The sequence below is a fragment of the Lemur catta genome, chromosome 17, assembly GCF_020740605.2.
Source record: "Lemur catta isolate mLemCat1 chromosome 17, mLemCat1.pri, whole genome shotgun sequence".
NCBI classification, from domain to species: domain Eukaryota; kingdom Metazoa; phylum Chordata; class Mammalia; order Primates; family Lemuridae; genus Lemur; species Lemur catta.
In genome coordinates, this window is record NC_059144.1 from 2595302 (window position 1) to 2612387 (window position 17086).

Genomic DNA, 17086 nt, shown 5'->3' on the forward strand with positions numbered 1-17086 from the left:
TCCCACACCTCCAAACCCTGTAATCTAGGCAAGTTTCCCATCTGTAATGCAGAGGGGGGTTTTGAAAATTAAATAAGCACATGCATAGCACTGAGAACAGTGCCTTTTTTAAGTCCTTGCAACATGGGGAAATAAACAGATCTCATTAAAATGCTCAGTTCCACCTGCAGCTTCTCTCTAATCTCTCTCACCCCAAACCTAACTCTTTTCTAGATCTTGTTGCTTCGACTCTGGAAATGTTCTCCTACCTGCCTGCTGATTCCGCCTCCCACCGCACCTGCCCCAGGCCAGCCCTCGACCTGTCTCCCTGCTGCCTATCTTGTCCCCTCCACACGGCAGCCAGAGTGACCTTTCTGAAACACAAATGCAACCCTGTCTCGGCTCTCCTCAACAGCCTCCACCAGCTTCCCCTCACGTGGAGGACGAAGCACACCCTCCCAGGCTCTTCCAGCCTGAGCCCTGCCCTCTCGGCCTTGCCGCCGCTCGTTCATCTGCTCACACCGCACTCCGGCTCCCTAGACTGCACCTGCAAGCCCTGCGCTTTCACCTGCGCCCTTCCTGGGGCACAGATCTCTTGCCGGATATGCTCTGCCCGCCGGTTTCCTGCTCCCCCACCCTGCAGTGACCTGGCTCCAGCACCAGGCGGTCACTCCTCGGAGTTCCCACAGCGTGCGGCCCTCACCCCGTCAGCCTTTGTTCGTGATGCTTCATCTTCCAGCCCATTTTCATGTCTTATTTCCTCCGTAGGCTGTGAGATCCTTGACGCCAGAGACGGCAGCTTAATCCCACACCGCGCCTTAGCTGGTGATCTTTGGCAAGACGCTGCCTCTCTGCTGGCTTCAGTTTCCCTGTCTATAAATGGAACCCAAGTACCTGCCTCACAGGATTCCTTAAGATAACACATGACAGCACCCAATACACTGAACACTGGCCTATAAAATCTAATGTTCTCTGCCAAATGTTCTGTGTTTATGCATTTAAGGAAGCAGGAAAAAGTTTCCATGCCTTTTACCAGTTTCTCAAAGTAGTCTATGGCCTTAGGAAGTCTTTAAACTAGTTTAAAAGATGCCCAATAATTTTTAATAAAGTTCTATTTTTAATTCTTTTAGTTCTGCATGCTCAGAAATAAACTATAGCAAAAAGAAAAATAGGAGAAGAGGAAAAGAAAGGGAAAAAAAGTAAAGAAAAATCCAAACATTCCACAATCCTGGAAATTGTGCTAGATGATGAATACAGAGCTGGGTGGTTTGGAAGAGAAGGTCTTGGGTAACAGAGAACTACCTTCCAAGGCCTCTGGGCATGGCAGTGTGCACGGGGAAGGAACTGGGGAAGATTCTGAGGGCAAACGCAGAGCAGGAGGCAGACTCTCACTCTACATAAAGCAGAGCTTTCCGGCAAGACAGCTGTGCAAGAGTGAGGCAGGCTGCCATGTGAACCAGTGCTCTGTGCACCAGAGGCGGGCAAGGGGAGGCATCTGGACCTCCTGCACTAGAGGGGAGAAGGCTGGGGGCAGAGAAGCAATGAACATTCTTTCCTGCCTCCTCAAATGCACAAACAGGAAAGTTTTACATAATTTAGAAGGTTCCTTTCAACTTTTATGTTATAGGATCAAATATTTGCTGAGAATTTATTAGGGTGTAAGCCCTAAGGGTCTAGGGATATGGTATGATCAAAGTATGTGGCATGTATTTAATAACTTGGGGACAGATACAAAGTTTCCTCAAACAGCCACCTGTTTGCTCTGTGCAGTTCTGTGTCAGACCCAATGAGACTTGCTGTAGGATGGACCCCAAGACCTGACACCAGGTCATTGTTCAGGGAGGCCCCGGGGAGAAGGGAAGATGTGCACCATGACAATCCAGCTCTTGTTGTAAAAGCTTTCTCTTCAGTGTGAAATGCAGTGAAGCCCCATTATTAAACCAGATCCCTCTCCCCACTGTCAAACTACCACCATAGAAGCTCCTTGCTCCTTTGCACTACAAAATTCCTTCATGCCACCTTCATCTCCCTCTGGGTGGAAACTGCCTTAGTGCTAAATCCACAGAGAGGGTATTTGCTAAGGAACGCTAAATGCAGTTGTGACTAAAACCTCTTCTTTTGTTGCTGTTGTTGTGTTTGAGACAGAGTCTCAATCTGTCACCCTGGCTAGAGTGCAGTGGTGTCATCATAGCTCACTGCAGCCTCAAACTTCTGGTCTCAAGCAATCCTCCTGCTTCAGCCTCCCAAGCAGCTGGGACTACAGGCACACTCCATGACACCCAGCTAATTATTCTATTTTTAGTAGAGATGGGAGTCTTGCTCTTCCTCAGGCTGGACTTGAACTCCTGACCTCAACCAATGCTGCTGCCTGGGCCTCCCAGAGGGCTAGGATTACGGGTGCAAGCCACCTCCCGCAGCCCTAAAACCTCATTCAGCAAAGAATCAGTTTACAATCTGGGCTTCGTTTGCTCACCCACACAGTGTGGAGTCCCTGCCATGAATCACCAGTGTGCAAGAGTGCTCCTGAGATGCTTGGGAGAACCAGACATTGTCCCAGTTCTCCAGGTACTCATGGCCAAGTGGAGCAGATGGACATGAGTGACAAAGCCACGTTACTGAGGAGGGAGCACTTACAGTGCCCAGCCCCAGAAGGATGGAACCTCCATAGAGAATGGGCACAGCTGCTGCAAAGGCAGAGGGCCAGAGAGCGTGAGCCTGGTCAAGGAGAATGTTCCAGATGCCTGGGACACACACCCAGGGAAGGAGTAGGGAGCTGCAACCTCCTATGTCCACAGACATTTCCTCCTTTTAGCTTCTTGCTTCATTTTCTAGAAGCTTCTCTAGGAAGCATCCCAGACCCCACTGCAGTTCCCAAGCCACCAGCAGCAATCCAGAGCTGTCTTTTCTCAGAGCAAAGTCAGGATTTGGTCATTACACCTCTCTAAGGCAATGGTTCTCAACTTTATTTTGTTCAGAACATACATACGAACAGTATAAAAATTTTCGGCATTCGGGAAGGAATTAAAGACCTAAAATAAGTCTGCAGCCATTACCATGCCATCCTACCACAGTGTGACTGCGTCTGTTTCGCGGGACCTGACAGCTGCTAACAGCTTGCCTACTCTTCAGCACCACGGCGCTGTCCACTGCCCGACCCACTTCTCTTACAGGCTCACCGGGCAAAGCCCTCTGACATTCCCTTTCCAGGCCACAGGGTAGCTTTCTTCACAACAAATCAGCGTCTGTTCAGCACCTCTCTGCTTCTAAGTGCTCATGGCTCCACCTCAGAGATGTTACTAGAATAATTTGTAGACTTGGTTGTAGCAAACACAAACTTCAGATGTTGATCAAAATTTAGCAGCACATCTGCAGAGGGTTTTTTCAGTACATTACTGTGCTCACGGCATATGGGCTGAGACTCACTGGTTGCTGGAATATCCTGCATTTTCCTATCTTTTACCAATGCTTCTTGTACATGGGTCCCTAATGAGCCTCTGGCTCTCGCCTCTCACCCACATTCAATCTACTCCTAATTGCCCATTGAGATATCTCTTTGGAGCCTGTTCCAAACTCCAATTCAATCTAAGAACCAATGCTGGGCCTTTTCTTCCAAACTCAACCCCTATGCTTCCTGCCCACTTCATCATCAGCTGCAACAGGTGTTTACTAGCATCTCCTAGATGTCGGAACTTTCACATTTAATCCTCATATCCACTCCAGAAAGACTGGCTTTGAGTTTCTCTCCATTGATTTAGGGTTTGATCATGACTTGCTTTGGCCAGCACACTATGGCAGATGTGAAATATGCCAAATTTGAGCAGAAGTTCTTAAGGACACTTCAGGTTGCTGCCAATTTCTTGTGCATTTCTGCTCCTTCAGTCTGGGTCTCAAAATAAGGACAAACATTGAGCATACTCACCATCCATGAGCAGCCAGGGGCAAAGTTACAGCCACTCCACAGCTCTCATGCATTATGAGCAAAAAGTAAGCATGTGTTGTTGAGACCTCGAGGTTGTGTGCTATGGAGCAAAGCTGACTAAAGCACCCTCCCACAGCAACAATCACAACAGCTAACCCACACTGCATTTCCTATAGGTAGGTGCTATTCTAAGCATCTGACATATATTAAGTCATTTAATTCTCAGGGGGAAAAACCCTATGAAATATTATTATTCCCATTTTACAAATGTAAATTTGTATAGAGAAAATTGATACATAGAAAGAATAAGTGACCTGCCCAAATTACACAGCTAGTAAGTAAAACAGCCAGGATTCAAACCCACATGGTCTGACTTCAGAATCTACATTCTCACATGGGCTTTCATCATACCATCCTCCCAGCTCGGGAACTTCCAGTAGTGTCCTATCACCCACAGAAGAAAGCCAAGAGTATCCAATAGCTTGGAACTGAATTATCTAATCCAACACTTTCACTGTAAAGAAAAGGAATCTAAGGCCCAGGGAGAAAAAGTGAGTTGCTCAAGATCAAACAACTCATTAGTATCTGAGCCCCACTTGAACTCATGTGTCATTTCCATCACTTTGAGTGCATGCTGCCTGACTTCCAAAGCCCTATAGAGTCCTCCCCCCATAGCCTTACCCCTTCAAATTTATTTCCCGGTCCTCACCCTCTGATTTAGCTGAGTGTGGCTCTCCTTACTCTCTGTTGACCGTGTTCATTCCCCAGCCTGGGTCTCCTCCCTGCTATTCCACCTGGCATGCATGTTCTCCCCTTCGCTCCTAGCTTGTGCCATCCTCCAAACTGCAAGAAGCCACCTCTCGTTGCTTCTGCTGATGCTGAGTCCTCTCTTCTCTGACCTCCTCTGACACCTGTGCTCTGTTCCACAGCTCAGCCTTAGCCTTTCTTCATGTGTTTCATGTGCATGCACCTTGTCATTCAGATGGCAAGATCATTAAGGCTGGGGATCATCCTGTGTGTGTGAGTGTGTGTGTGCGTGCATGTTTTGCAGTGTATATACTTTACCTGCCCATCACACCTGCTGGTTAGCTTCCATTCTGAATTTTCATTTCCCCAAAGATAGAGCATGATTTCAGAAAAAGGAATTATGATCTGTTGGACACTATGTGCCAAGCTCACTCGTGTATGTCATATCATCAGTGTGTGTGTTCTGTATATTCAGTCTTGCAAGAGTTCGTTGCATGAAACGGGCCTTCATGCTTAAGGTGACAGAGTTATGGCAGTATCATTCTGAGACAGTTTCTAAGAATTTGATTTGAGCAAAATAATTTTTCCCCTAAGAATATGGTCCCCTTCTCCTTCTCTGATCATGGCCTCAACATCACTGAGGCTGTTTGCTTCTCTGCCCCAGGCGACAGCAGCTCAGGGTTAGGATCCGATGTCCAGTTGCAGCCACTCCAGTGTCCTGATCACTCACATGCTCGTTCTCTGTCCTTCCCAGATCCTCAGTCCTGGTGTTTGACTTCCACCTGCTTTCACTACATGTATGACAAATCACTGTAGGCATCTCAAATCCTTCATGCAGAAGGCAGAGAACAAACTGAGTATCTATAGATAGACTGAATGTCACTCTTGGGAAGAAATATAACAGGCCTCGCACATTTTTTGCATATTTGCACATTAGAGTAACTCATTCAGCCTGATGTGATCCTTACTTAATCTTTCTTCCCTGATTACCTTCACTATTTGATCGAACACACACACTCAAACACACACAAACACATTTACACACCAAAGACACACTCACATATACATACACACACACAATCACACACACACACAGTGATTTTCCTAACAGGCAGACCCGCCCATCTACCCTCCCCATTTGAACGTGAGCTCTCCTTCCTCCCCACGCCAGTGCAAGAACCTTTACGAGCCACTAAATCTCTTAGTTCACCCTTTGGGAAGCCCAGTGATACAGCTCGGCTGCCTTCCTTGCTGTTCTGAGAACCGAGAAGTAATGGCAATCACGTTGGATGACTGGACTAAAGCAAACACACATGATCAGCATTCGTGAAGTCTTATTTTTAATAATCATAATTTGTAACCATCGTGGCAGACACCCCTGACATTCCCCCACGATTAGTCAGACCCCCCCCAACTTCAGTGGCTCTCTTTGGAGCCAGGAGCTTCTGCAGGGCCGTGAAGCCATGTGCCTTTGTCTGCTGACAGCCACACCCAGGATGTTCTACTCACTTAGCCGCTGCAGTGGGCACAAGCAGCAGCTTCAGCTGAGTTAATCCCCGGCTGTGCCATTCATTAAGGAAAAAAAAAGCCACGCATGAAAGAGAGCTTTATAAATATTTTAAACAGTCCTTGGGGGCAGAAGCTAAGTGTTTCCGCATTTTCCCTCTTCCTTCCCTAGCAGGCTACTCTATTATCTCAGGAACCGGCTAAGATGGAGAAAAGAGGGAAAGATACCACCACACAATCAACACAAGTAGAATATCTTTCTAATTCAGCCTCCCTGCCTTTGTGCACCCTGCTCCCCAGCCTGCCAAGCTCTTCCCCTCCCCCTCCCCAACTCTAATTCCCCTGTCCTGTCTCTGAATTCACTGGCAAAGCAGGGTCCTTTATCCCCATTGTGCAGATGAGACACCCGGGGCTCAGAGTGACCCAGCATCCAGCAGGTGGGAGGCAGGGGATGCATCCGAGAGCTGTCCCTGCTACCCCTACTTCTTCCCATGGACCACATCTTTTTCTTTCTTTCTTTTTGAGACAGAGTCTCACTCTGTCACCCAGGCTGGAGTGCAGTGGCATCGTCACAGCTCACTGCAGCCTCGAACTCCTGGACTCAAGTAATCCTCCTGCCTCAGCCTTCAAAGTAGCTGGGACTACAGGTGTGCACCACCACACCTGGCTAATTTTTTAATTTTTTGTAGAGATGGGGTCTCACTACGTTGCCCAGACTGGTCTCAAATCTTCAGCTCAAGCAATCCTACCACCTTGGCCTCCCAAAGAGTTGGGATTACAGGCGGGAGCAACCGTGTCCAGCCCTTGATTTTTTTTTCAAGCCCGCAGATCTCTCCACAGGCTACACACACCATGGCTGTGAAAAACGCCTTGGCCATTTCCAGGAACTGCTCTATCATCTGCTCAGTGACACTGCCCTTGGAGGCAGAGCGTGAGTGCTCCGGATACAGACTTTCCTTTGGTCTCTCCAACATGCCAAATCCTTTGCCTCTGGGCCTCCACAGGCCACAGGAAGAACCCCACCTTCCTCTCTGTCCCCTCTGCTCCCCCCACCCAGGTCTAGTCTTAGTGTCCCTGATGGCGTCTCCTCCAGCCCCTGGGCTTCCCTTGGGATACTCACTACACTCTGTTGCCATTCCAGGCTGATGTCTGAGCTCTGGGAGAGCAGGGAAGCCCACCATCTCCTTCCCATGTCCCCCAGCGCCCGCCACGGCCCGGGGCGACTGTTACTATCAACTTATCACGTGACTGCTATGGACCAGGTTAAGGCGCAGCATTTGGAAAGCCACAGTGTCCACTCATTTGTTTCATGACATTTGAGGGAATAGTTTGTTTCCGTCACAACATGTGCATTACTAGCAAAAGGTCCTCAGGAAGATGAAGGATCCTGTAAAGAGGCCCCACAGGCCTAGCCCCTGTGGTTTGTTGTTTTCTCCTTCAAACCACAAATCTTCCTGGGCTAAATGAACCACATCCCTCCTCAAGGGCCTCTCTCCTAGGAGCTGAGCATCACTTTCGGCATCTGTCCTCCCCATGCTCCCTGCAACCACCCTTCGAGGCTGTAGGAATAACCCTCTGATTTTCCTGTACCCACAAGGTGACTAATTGCTTCACATGAAGGACTAAGGCAGCCAGACCGGCCAGTGGTTCTGCAGCCCTTACGCTGTGCCTGGCGCACAGTGGACGCCTGGCCAGGGTCTTCTGGGACGCTCAGGAGTCCTATGCATGAAGCAGCCCACCTGGGATACCAGAGGACTGAGATTCAGACTGGACAGTTCACCCCCACCCCGGAGGGCCACAGCCAAAGGCAGGGTAACCACTCAGGCCCGGCAGACTGACAGTCCGGCTCCCAGGGCAGCATCCCACAGACCTGCCTCAAAGACCATCCTGTTAAGCTTCTGCCCTGGAGACTCGGATGCTGAGAGAGGCACAGACTACCATGGGCACATAGCCACAAAGGCACCCAGGGCTCCTAGCTTACTGTATCACCCCACACCCATCATCTGCCTCAGTTCCCCTGGGGGCCAGGGCTAGAGGGTCTCAAAGCAGGGACCTGCTCAGACTGACATGGCCCAATTTTTTCCCCACATTGCCTAGCCTGGGGCAACCATATGCCTTCCATTGACTCTTTGCCAAGTACAGTGTTTAACGAATTGGCCACCTACACCTGTGTCCCAGAGGACAGAGACTAGGGATGGTAAAGAGGTGGTCCCCACCCTCAGAGGTCACACCTCTGGGTGGGAACACAGCAGAGCCTACTGGCAAGAGCTGAAGCTGGGTCAGGAGGGATTTTCTAACTCAAGACTCAACCCAGAGTTTGGGGTGAACGCAGGGCAGTCTCACACCTGTGATTCCAGCCTATGTGCCAGCCCCGGGGGCTTTACAGGGACAAGGCCTCCCTCCAGGGACTGTTGCCAGGATTCAATAAGACAAGGTCTACAATCCACTGGGAAGCCACTGGGCAGCCTAGTGGAAAACGCCAGCTTCTGCCCCTACCTAAGGCTGCCATTTGGCAGGTGCCCCAGGGCTGTCCCTGAGCCTGAATTCTGCAAACATGGTAAGCACCCTGGGTCTCCTGTCCTCCAACCTCAGGAGTCCCCCTGGAGAGCTCCGCTTGCCCAGAAGCCTGCCTACACCCGGACTGCTCCTGCACCACCACCCAAGGCCCACGGGCCTGGCCCACATCCCTCAGGAGTGCTCTGGCTCCACTCTGACGCCAGGCAGGGAGCGGGTGGAGGAGCTAGACCTGGCCGCTGCCCCTCAGCTCCCCACCTCCTAGACAAAGCGTAAAGCCCGGGGTTCCTTTGTTTCCGGCCACACCCAGGGACACAGCCTGACTGCTCAGCCCCAACCACCGTCCCCACCCTCCAGGCGCCCAGCCTCAGCAGCGTTAACCCTTCCAGGGCCGCAGCCGCCAGTGTTGCCCCAAAAGGTTATTTTTAGCTGTGGGGAGGGTGGGAGCCGCGCTTCCATCATGGCGCTGTCCCCGGACTTCCACTCCCTGGCCCGGGCGGCCGTGGGGAGCGGCGCTTGGTCTTTTTTCCTTCCTCTGGCGGGTAGGACCCGGCTGTGAGGGGCAAGCGCGGGACGGAGCCAGGACAGCGCGCGGGGGGCTCAGCCCACCCTCCCCATGCGGGCGCGAGGGTTGGGGAGGGGGTTCGGACCCCCGCGCCCCTCCCTCTTTTGTTCAGCTCCACATCCTCCGCGTCCACGCCATCCTCCGGCACATCCCGTGGGGGGAGGGGGCTGCCAGCCCGCGGGGAGAGGGACACGAGGCTCCAGCCCCGCCCCGCCATGAGGGGCTCCCCACCACTGTCCCCAGAGGCTGGGGGAGGGGGCTGAAATGCTGAGACGGGCCCCGCCCCACCCGTGGCGACGCAGGAAGCCTCGGGGGCCGCCCCCGCCGTCCCCCAGCGGATCTGGACCCTGACGGCGACCACCCCCGGCCCACAAAGAAGGGCGGCGGGGCGGGGCGGGGGCGGCTTACCGTGATGTGCGGAATGCTCTTCTTGCCCTGGTAAGACATGGCCCTCTCGGGCGCCCTGGGCCCGGCCGCGGGACCTGCGGGCCGTCTGACTCGCTCGGGCTCCGGCGGCCCGCTCCCCGCGGGCGTAGCGACAAAGGCCCGGGAGGGCTGGCGAGAGGGACGGAGGCTCGGCGCCCGCGGCCGCCCGCGCGCTGCCCTGCCGCTCGGCCCGCCGCCGCTCGCTGCCAGCACCGCCCGGCTCGGCGCGGAGGGCGGGAGGAGGAGGGAGCGGCGAGGGCGGGGGAGGGGGCTGCAGGCCCACAGCTCCTCCCGGCGGCGCGGAGCGGAGCGCGATTCGCCCCTCTCGGCTCGAACCAGGAAGCGCTTCCCTCCCGATCCCCACCCCGCCCCCGCCGCACCGCCCAGCCCCGCCGCCCCCCGCCCGCGCGCACGCCCCCGGCGGGCGGGCCTCGCTCTCGCGATGGGCCGAGCGGTGGGCAGGTTCTCCCCAAAGACCCAGACGGCCTGCGGGCCGGCAGGGCCACAGGTGTGCGGCACGGCATCTGGGCGCCTCCCGGAGCATCTGCGCGGGGGCGCGGGGTGTGGGCCGGGTGCCGAGGACCGGCCCAAGCTGCCAGGAGCGTTCTTGGCCCCCCAGGATCGCGCCCAACGGCCACCCCCTCCTGGCTCTCGTTCCGCGGCCTCCGTTTGTCCATCAAGGAATGGACCAAGCACCTTTCCATTCCGACTCCAAGCGTTTATGCGCGCTGTACGCGCTGCCTGAATAGCCTGCCCCAGACAAAAGGTTACCCATCCTCCCAGCCCCATCTCCAATGCTTTCTCCTCCATGCGGCCTCTCCTTGCCACCCTTCCATCCCATCACGAACCAGCCTTCCCAGAGGGTGTCTAAGGAGGAGCCTCCCTGCGGGGGCAGGGAACAGCAGGGACAGGAGACAGGGGCCCTAATCAAAGCTGACCTGCTCTACCCCCTACAGCTGCTCCCTCACCACAAGGCAGCCTGGCATTGGGGCCACCAGGTCCCCCCATAGACTTGCCTACTGGACAGGGAGTGCTTGGAGGGGTAGACCATTGGTACCAAGGTCTCTACAGCCTCTGGGGACAGGTGGGGGGTCAGGAGGAGAAAGAAGACACTCCTGCCTCCCAGCAGAGTGGACACCAGCCCCAGGACACGTGACCCAGATGTTGCCCCAGAGGTGGGCAGGAAGCCAGGTCACAGCTTGACAGACTTCATAACAGGGAAAGATGGAAAAGGGAGGAAAGTGGGGAGCCCCAGCAGGACCCCTCAGCACTGGACAGGTGCGCCAAGTCACCAGGCAGAATAAAACGCCAGCATCCTCTACCCCTTCTCTGCTCAGTTTCTGCCTGTGAAATCCAAACCCACAGGCCCTGCAAAATGACCCATCTTTTCTACTTTGAGGTTACCAGCCAGAGGGAGGGTGGGCTTGGCTTGGTAAAGCCCCTCCCAGAATCTCAGCTGTGGCCTGGAGCCACAGAGGCCAGCCCCCTAGTCCCCAGCAGGAGGCCAGAGATACCTAGGCCTTAAAATGAGGTGGGGTTGTAGGCTCACAGAGAATCAGCAGCTCATAGTATTCCAGGAACCTGGGCCATAATTTCCCCATATTACAGATGGGAAATTGAGGCTTACAGTGGTAACGTGACGTACCCCAGGTACAAAACTCATCGGCTGCAGCAGAGCAGTATCGGGAAGGCAGGCTCAGCACACCCTGCCAGCGTCCATTCCCTATACTCATTCATTAAGCCCTGGCTCTGAGCTGTGTCCTAAATCCTGTCAATGGCCGAGGATTGTGGGTGAAGACACTCCTCCCTCCCCCGACTCAGCTTCCACGTTCCCTGCCGCAGCGTTGTTACGTCCTGGGTTACACGCCTCAGGGCGTTCCCGGGGGTCGGTCGGGAGATCTGGGCAGAGAGCTCCAGCGATGGGGCCGAGACCACGTGCGTATCGGGGAGGAGCACCCGCCTACGACCGGCCAAACAGATCGCTGCTCCCAAGCAGACTTCGCCAGTACAAAGCGCTGCGGCCGCTCAGCCGCTAGCAGCAGCAAGCGTTGCGCCTGCGCCGCGGAAAACCCTGCGGCCTCCCAGGAAGGAGCCTCGCGGGCGGGGGAAGGGCCGGGGCACCCGGCGCAAAGCTCTGGAGCGGTGAGGCCCGCCCCAGAGCCCGATCCCGCTGTAACCCAAGCCCCACGGCCGCTGGGTCCGCAGAAAGTAAAACGCTCCCTCCAGGGAGACCACGAGCCCCTCCGCTCCACAGTCCCGAACCGCGAGTGCTTTCCGAGCCCTCGGTGCTCTGCCTTTTGTCCGGTGCCTGAGAAGCTATGGAGAAAGGGCAAAGGGGCCACAGAGGGGAGAGGAAGGAGAAGGGGACAGGAGCGCGAGAGGTGAGGCGACCAGCGTCCCCAAGCGCCAAGGCGCGGCTGCGAGGACGGCCTAGGCTGAGCCCGGCGCCGGTGCTGACGTTGGTGACATGGACTGCAGCTGCAGTAGGGACTCGCCTCGGGACAGCTCTGGGCCCAGCACAAAGCGCTAGTTCCTCCCCGACTCTCCACTACGCCTTGCGGGAGGCTAGGGGATGACGGCCACCCCCATGTCACAGACGGAGAAGCTGAGGCTCCAGGAGGCCAAGTGCCTTGGCTGGAACCCGGTTCCCTGGTTCCGGCCCCCGCTTCTCTGCCCGAGGCCCTGAAGCCTCCCAGGGGGGCTCGGGAGTTTAGCTCCCAAGTGAAGTCGGGCCACCAAGAAAGGGGATGGGTAGGAGGAGCTAAAGAAGGGGTGGGGAACAGGCGACTGTCCTCTCACCATCTTCCTCCCTCGCTACCACCCCCACCGCACACACCCGTGCTGTAGACCCGCCCCACCGCAAGGTGCAGGGTTCAGGACCATGGAGAGCTCCAGAGCCACAGAAAGAGCCACCTGCGATGGGACAGGGGCGGGAGGAGATCCACTACTGCATCTACCAGTCCCCAGCTCCTATTCCTCCAGGAAACCCTCCCAGATTTCTGTCTGGGTCAAGTTCTGCCTCTCTCCGGGCTCACTTCCTGTCTCTCATAGCATTTAAGGGGGGGAATGGTGAATTAAAATGATAATGATAATAATAAAAGTCAATAACAAACATTTATTGAATGCTCACTGCCTACCAGCATCAACTGATTTAATTCTCACAATGAATCTGTCGCTCACCCTAGCCTGGGAATTTCTGGAGGGTGGAGCCAGGTTGCCGAGCCGGAGACTGGCTCCCTGGGGCCTGGCACCTGGCAGCGCTCAGGCATGGGGTCCTGGCCCACGCCGACAGCTCCCCGCCATCGGGTGCTCCGTTTTCCAAGCACCTAGCTCTGCCTCTCGCCCATCCATCCAGAGGCTATACTGTCTATCCACCATCTTCCCCCCTTCCCTGGCGACCCCCAGCTGGAGGGAGAAGACCCACAGGGCCTAAGTCCTGGTGTTCCCTCCCCTAACGACCTCCCCTTTCAGGCGGAAAATAAGCCCAAGTCTAGAGACCCCAGTTCAAATCCCAGCTCTACCCCCTACTTGCTCTGTGAAGTGGGCACAGTGGTGTCGTGCGGTGGGACTCAGGAGTAGCCCTTGGCGACAGCGGCACTTGGGCGGCAGTACTGGCTCTAACTGCTAGACGACCTCAATCTGTAACCACATCCTCCCCCCAGAAAGCATGAGGGGCCCTCAGGAAAAAGGCTCCTTCCAGCTTGAAGCCGCAGATGGTTCGCTGAGCCTCTCCCATCCCAGCGCCGGGTACACAGTAGGTGCTCTATAATTACTGTTGAGTAAGTGGATAGACGAATGGACGAATACGGAGCGGAGCTCTGGTTCTTTTCACAAAACAGAATGAGGAGCCCTGGGCTGGATTCATCCCAGAGGTCCCTTCGCGTTTTAAGGGTCCATGCGGCAGCCTTAGCCAACTTACTTCCCCTCTCACAGCCTCGCTCTCCCTTTCTGCGGAAGAGGAGCCGGGACGGGACCTCAGAGGTCCCTTCGGAGTCTCACGGACTGTGACGGCCAACCCTGACCGAGTCGCACAACCTCCTGTATGACGGGGTGGGGGAGGGGCCTTTCTGTGGCTCTCCCAAGCCTGGTGGCAGCGACCCCAGCACTACTGCCCCGGCACTGCCTTCGGGCGGTCCCCGCCCAGGGTCCTCGAGGGCCCCGCCCCCCCACGTCCGGCCCCGCGCGCGCCCCGAGGGTACCTGGCCATTGTCCCGGCCGAGCGGCAGGTCGCGGGGTGCAGGGCAGCGGAGGTGCAGCGCGGGCGGCCGCTCGTCGCGCTCGCCTGGCGAGCTGACCGCAGAGCCCGAGGGCTCGCTCACGTCGCTGGCCGTGTCCTCGCTGCCGCCGGGTCCCGGCAGGCCGACCGCGTCGGGCCGGCCAGCGCAGCGCGGCGTGCGCGCCGAGCCGCGGCGGCCCACGCTGTATGCGTCGAAGTCAATGGTCTTGTTCTCGTAGGCGCCCTCCACCGCGGCGAACATGCCGCCGTACTTCTGGCGCGGGGTCTGCGCCGCGCTGCCCGGCCGCGCCAGGTACACGGGCAGGTCGTCCTCCGTGTTCCACGCGCGCCGCCGGTCCGCCATCCCGGTCCAAGGCCGGCCACCCGCCCGCGGCCCTCGCCACCGCCGTGCGCCGTGCGCCGCGCTCCGCGCCTCGGTGCGGGCCCGCGGCGGCCCCGGCGCGACTGCGGCCAGGGGAGGGGAGCGGCGGGGAGGGGCGCGCGCCGGGGCGGGGCCCGGGCGGGGCCGGGGCGGGGCCTCCGGGCGGCTGCGGGCTAGCGCAATGGCCGGCTACAAAGGACCGGGAGGCGGGGCCCGCGGCTGGGGCGGGGAGCGAGGGTGACGTGCCGGAGCCGCAGCGCGGAGGGCGGGCGGCAGAACCGCAGTGCCCTCTCTGCACCCCTACTCCCCGCCCCCCGGCGGAGTGCAGGGCGCGAGAAGAGCGAGCGGCGCACACGTCCACACGCACTCTGGAGGCACACACAGGCTCATGCCCTCACACCAATTACACCAAACACGTGCGAGATGCACAGCCGTGCTGGTTCCCACACGAGAGTCAATTACACACACGTTCCCGAGACCCAGGCTCGTTTACAAGCACCACAGACAATTTTGCACACACATACGCATAGATGCTTGTACACATTCTGAGTTCAGTACACACACACCGGAATTCTCACTGTCACACAGCAACATGCATACACAGCATCGCACCAAGACTAATTGCACAATCAAGAGACACACACATTGGGCACACCATTCATTCACTCCACACTAGTTTGCGGAGTGCTCACTTGAAGGTAATGGGGACAAGGTCATGAACAAAAATGGACCAAGTCCCTGCCCTCCGGAGCTGACCTTCTAAGGAGGAAGGAGACAAAAAGCACTCATACGATATACCCAGGGATGCTAAGGGCCAGGAAGCTGGGGCGGCCACGCAGGAGGGACGTGCTAGTAGCACACTCCCACAGGCGCGCAAGAGAAATACACTCTTGCACGTGAACCAGTGACTCACACACGTACACGATGCTCACTCCAGTAACACTGCATGACAAAGAAATTTTCACATGCCAGTTCCAAAGGCGGACTCATAAGGCGACTCCACACACATGCACTCATAAACTCTCGAGAGGACGCCCACACACAAATCCACGCCAGAAATAAGGGAAGTTGGAAGCTTAAATAGAAAGGCTCCAGAAAAAGACACACAAAGAGACAGATTACTGCACACACGACACACACATGCGCCTGGCAGTCACCCAAATAGTCCCCATTCTAGGGGAACCTCCCAGATCCCGGGTGGAGCTTACCCTTGCTGCGCCTGGAGCTTGCAGCCTGGGAGTCCCAGGGTTCCTCTGACTAGGGCATGGGGGAGAGCGCAGAGACCTGGGTCGCTCTACTCAGGCTTTGCTCTGCCCTTTCTGAAGCCAGGCTCCATGCGCCTCCTCTGGACACTTTCCCTCGTTTCTCCATGATTAGCAGACAGAGGGGCCTAAGAGCCCCCGGGGACCTAGTGGTTCCAGCTGCACTTTCTGGACAGGCGGAATCGCCAGCTGTCAACACCCTTGGCGGGCTAGTCCAGACGCGCTGAGTCAGGATGGGGTGGGGACCACAGCCAGGAGCATAAGTGCCTGGCAAAGTCCCCTCCGCCTCCCAGCTCTGGGAGCTGTCCTTCAGCACCTGGCCACGCATGAACTCAGCCTGGCCAAGCCCTGACATACCTAGACAGACAGCTTGATTCACACTCTTTTTCTGACTCTTGGGACCCATGGACTGAGGACTCTGGGGACCTTGGATCCATGGCCTCAGCTGACACCTCCTTGCATTTACTGTCTTTCAGCCCTAGAACAAGCCAGTCTGTGCAGTAGGGAGATACTGTCACTCCCCACTGTGCAGATGAGGAAATAGGCAAGGAGGAGGGAAGCAGCTGCCTCTGCCCGGACCTCACAGCCTCTCAGCCAGGCCTGGATCTCGGGCTCATCTACTCAGTGGGCATGTAGCAAGTCCATTTGCTGTGCCTGAGAGAGACTACTGTGAGGGACACATGAATATTTATAAAGTCTCTGCCTTCAATAAATGCATATTTTTATGGGGAGAGAGTCCTGAACACAAGAACAGAAAGTATCTCACGCATACCCTGGATCCACTGTCTTCTACCCAACCCACCCACATCCTGGCTCCTCCCTCCTCTTGTCCCTCCTTCCTGTACCCTGCACACGTTTCTGTCACAGACGGTCCTCTTGAGGTCCAAGGAACTCCAGGCTGCATGTGTTTTCCATTATGAAAATGTCTGCCTGTCCTGTGAAATACTATTCTCAGGCAAGGAAATTTCGTGTTGAAGACCACATAGAAACTTCTAAAACTCCACAAATATTTATAGTGACTTAACCCATAGAAATATCAGAAAATCCAAGAATCTGAGTTAGAACTTTTGAGGTCAATCCTCCTACTCCACACTTGAATCTGCTCTCAATGTCTTGAGAAGACAGTCTCCCGGGCTTTGCTGATGGTGATGGAGATCTTACTACTTTTTAAGAAAACCTTTTCCATTGTGAGAAAGAGCTGGGCAATTCTCAAGACTAGAGGGAGTGATCTAGGGAAGGAATTGAGAAAGAGCTGTCTTCATGCAGAAGCAGGAAGGGATACTAACAGCATGCACTCACGAAGGTTTGCTACACATTAGGGACCCTTGTGGGCACTGAACATCCAGGGACTCTTTTATACCTCAGAGCAACCTGTGAGGTACCATTTTAGCTTCATTTTACAGACAAGGAGGCTGAGGTTCAGAGGCATAAATAACTTGCCTGGGATCACAGCTGGCAAGTGAGATTGCTAGGATTCAACATGGTAGTCTGATGCCTTAGCTACGATGCTTTTCTCTCCCTGAGAAGCCTGACTGAGGCAGTCCCAGTGGGAGAGGAGAGACAAAGGGAC

At 55.6% G+C, this 17086-nt stretch overlaps 1 protein-coding gene across 4 annotated transcripts in view; it reads right to left on the reverse strand.

The window, feature by feature from the left end:
* The window catches only part of CRMP1 (collapsin response mediator protein 1), a 69019-nt gene extending 54678 nt beyond the window's left edge, over positions 1-14341 (reverse strand). The window contains exons 1-2 of one of the 4 annotated variants that reach the window (XM_045528366.1): positions 9777-9827; positions 9639-9712 (exon numbers count right to left, since the gene is read on the reverse strand). In XM_045528366.1, coding sequence (XP_045384322.1) covers positions 9639-9677 — 39 coding nt within the window. In that variant the 5' untranslated portion in view covers positions 9678-9712; positions 9777-9827. Of the gene's footprint in view, positions 1-8541; positions 8551-8821; positions 9231-9638; positions 9900-13855 lie in introns of those variants that run through there. The other 3 variants (XM_045528368.1, XM_045528365.1, XM_045528367.1) reach the window with 3 other exon arrangements.
* Between the last annotated feature and the right edge of the window lie 2745 nt (positions 14342-17086).